The sequence below is a fragment of the Ceratina calcarata genome, unplaced genomic scaffold, assembly GCF_001652005.2.
Source record: "Ceratina calcarata isolate Rehan_Ccalc_2016 unplaced genomic scaffold, ASM165200v1 scaffold789, whole genome shotgun sequence".
Classification (NCBI taxonomy): domain Eukaryota; kingdom Metazoa; phylum Arthropoda; class Insecta; order Hymenoptera; family Apidae; genus Ceratina; species Ceratina calcarata.
Window position 1 is genome coordinate 6,632 of NW_017179201.1, and position 1,727 is coordinate 8,358.

The 1,727-nt window shown below is 39.7% G+C and overlaps 1 protein-coding gene across 2 annotated transcripts in view; it reads left to right on the forward strand.

Annotated features, from left to right (window-relative positions):
• Pcif1 (Phosphorylated CTD-interacting factor 1) overlaps positions 1–1,727 on the forward strand; it is an 8,226-nt gene continuing 6,499 nt past the window's right edge. The window contains exons 1-3 of one of the 2 annotated variants that reach the window (XM_018034475.2): positions 1–573; positions 666–918; positions 980–1,135. In XM_018034475.2, coding sequence (XP_017889964.1) covers positions 527–573; positions 666–918; positions 980–1,135 — 456 coding nt within the window. In that variant the 5' untranslated portion in view covers positions 1–526. The remainder of the gene's footprint in view (positions 574–665; positions 919–979; positions 1,136–1,727) is intronic. The other variant, XM_018034476.2, reaches the window with a different exon arrangement.

The window sequence follows — 1,727 nt, forward strand, 5'->3', positions numbered from 1 at the left end:
TCCTATCGTTAGAATTTCAGTTCAAGCAAATGGTATCTCACGGGTGGAGGTCGTTGCGTCGAATTTCACAAATCATGAATGAATTCTAAGTTCCGTCGCGCGTTTCTCATAAATCGGGGACGTTGTTAACGGCAGTAAGTCCTGCATCGATGGTTACCCACGTTTCGTGAATTTCCGCGGTCCCCGGCCACGGAAAATCGCTAATTTCTCACTACGGTTTGCTAGCATGTAAACAAACACTCGACTACGAAATGTTGTCAGACAATTTACACGCTTCTAATACACCCGGCTTTACCGTGAACCTGTCAATTACAATCGTTCACTTGTGTCGGAGGCAGTAATCGAGGAGACCAGCAGGCTTAAACACACTGTGAATCTGTCGAAAAACTAGATCGTTTCACCTATCCTCCCTGTAGCAACTGCTTTACATTAAATCCACAATTACCCGGTTGTGTTCTGTCGTAATCTTCGCTAGATCGTGTAGAGGCAAACTATCGGCTTGTTAAATGGCAAATAAAAACGCAAGATGCATCACCTACGTTTACCTCTATTGTCTACTAATAACGACATGTTGTGTGTACAAAAAGTGACATGAATTTAATCGAAATTCTTCTGCCCGTGGCATATGAAACATAATTTTCTCCTGTCTGTTGTACATGATAAAGTATCCAACGAATAGACTGTACAATGAATGAAGTAAGTGGAGGGAAGCAGGACATACCGAACACCTCCGGTTGTGACAGTTTGTCTGGGCAGTCCGCGGCTTCTCTGTCCACCATGCACCATCATCATCAATCATTGCAACAGGAGACGGTACCGGCGGTCACGCAGGTGATCGTTTCCTCACCTATGAAGCTCCAGCCACCGGTGTTAAGCTCTGCGCAAGCTATACCTGAACAGCCAGGTTTAATTGTACAGGTATCTAACTTTTTAATGTCACTGTAATTATGTGACAGGTTTTAATTGAAATTACTTATAGGGTACACCGCCAGGAGCGTTCCCTGAGCCTGAACTCTCGCCAGAGCTCCAGCAACAGGGGTGGAAAAAGTTCTGGAGTAAACGTGAAAATCGGCCGTACTTTTGGAATAAATTAACGGGAGAATCGTTGTGGGTAGTACCGCCTTTGAAACCCCAGGTACTAAGGTATAAAGTTTGGTAGTACAGTAATCTCCGGATATGTGGCCACCGATAGGGACCGACCTACACACTGCCGTATTTTTATGTTATCTCACAATGATAGAAATATAAATCAGTTAGTAGAAGTTGTGACGTAAACAGAAATTAGGACATTTGTCCTTACAGGATCATAAAATCAATATTTCTTTTTCTTAACACATTAAAGAAATTCAATTTACGGATCTCTAAACATTTTAAACGACTAAATTATTTAGCTTTTAGTTCAATTTTACGATAACATAGTTTTTTTAATAGAACGTCTTGCACATTCACGTTCAAGGATTTAAGGTGGCTCTTTTATGGCTATAAGTGCTACTTATATTTTTTGTTCATAGAGCTACAGTAATACTATTTAAATAATCTTTTAAACACTGTATGTTGTATAGGAGAATAATATATGTTGCCACATATGACGCGTATGCGCAGAAGCTGCAATTGAATATAATGAATTTTATTTTATATTCTTTCTTCTTAATTTTCTTTTCAATTCGTTCGGCAAGGCACTATTTTCTTGGTATTAAAATTTTCTTCGTTTAATAAACTATCCGTAA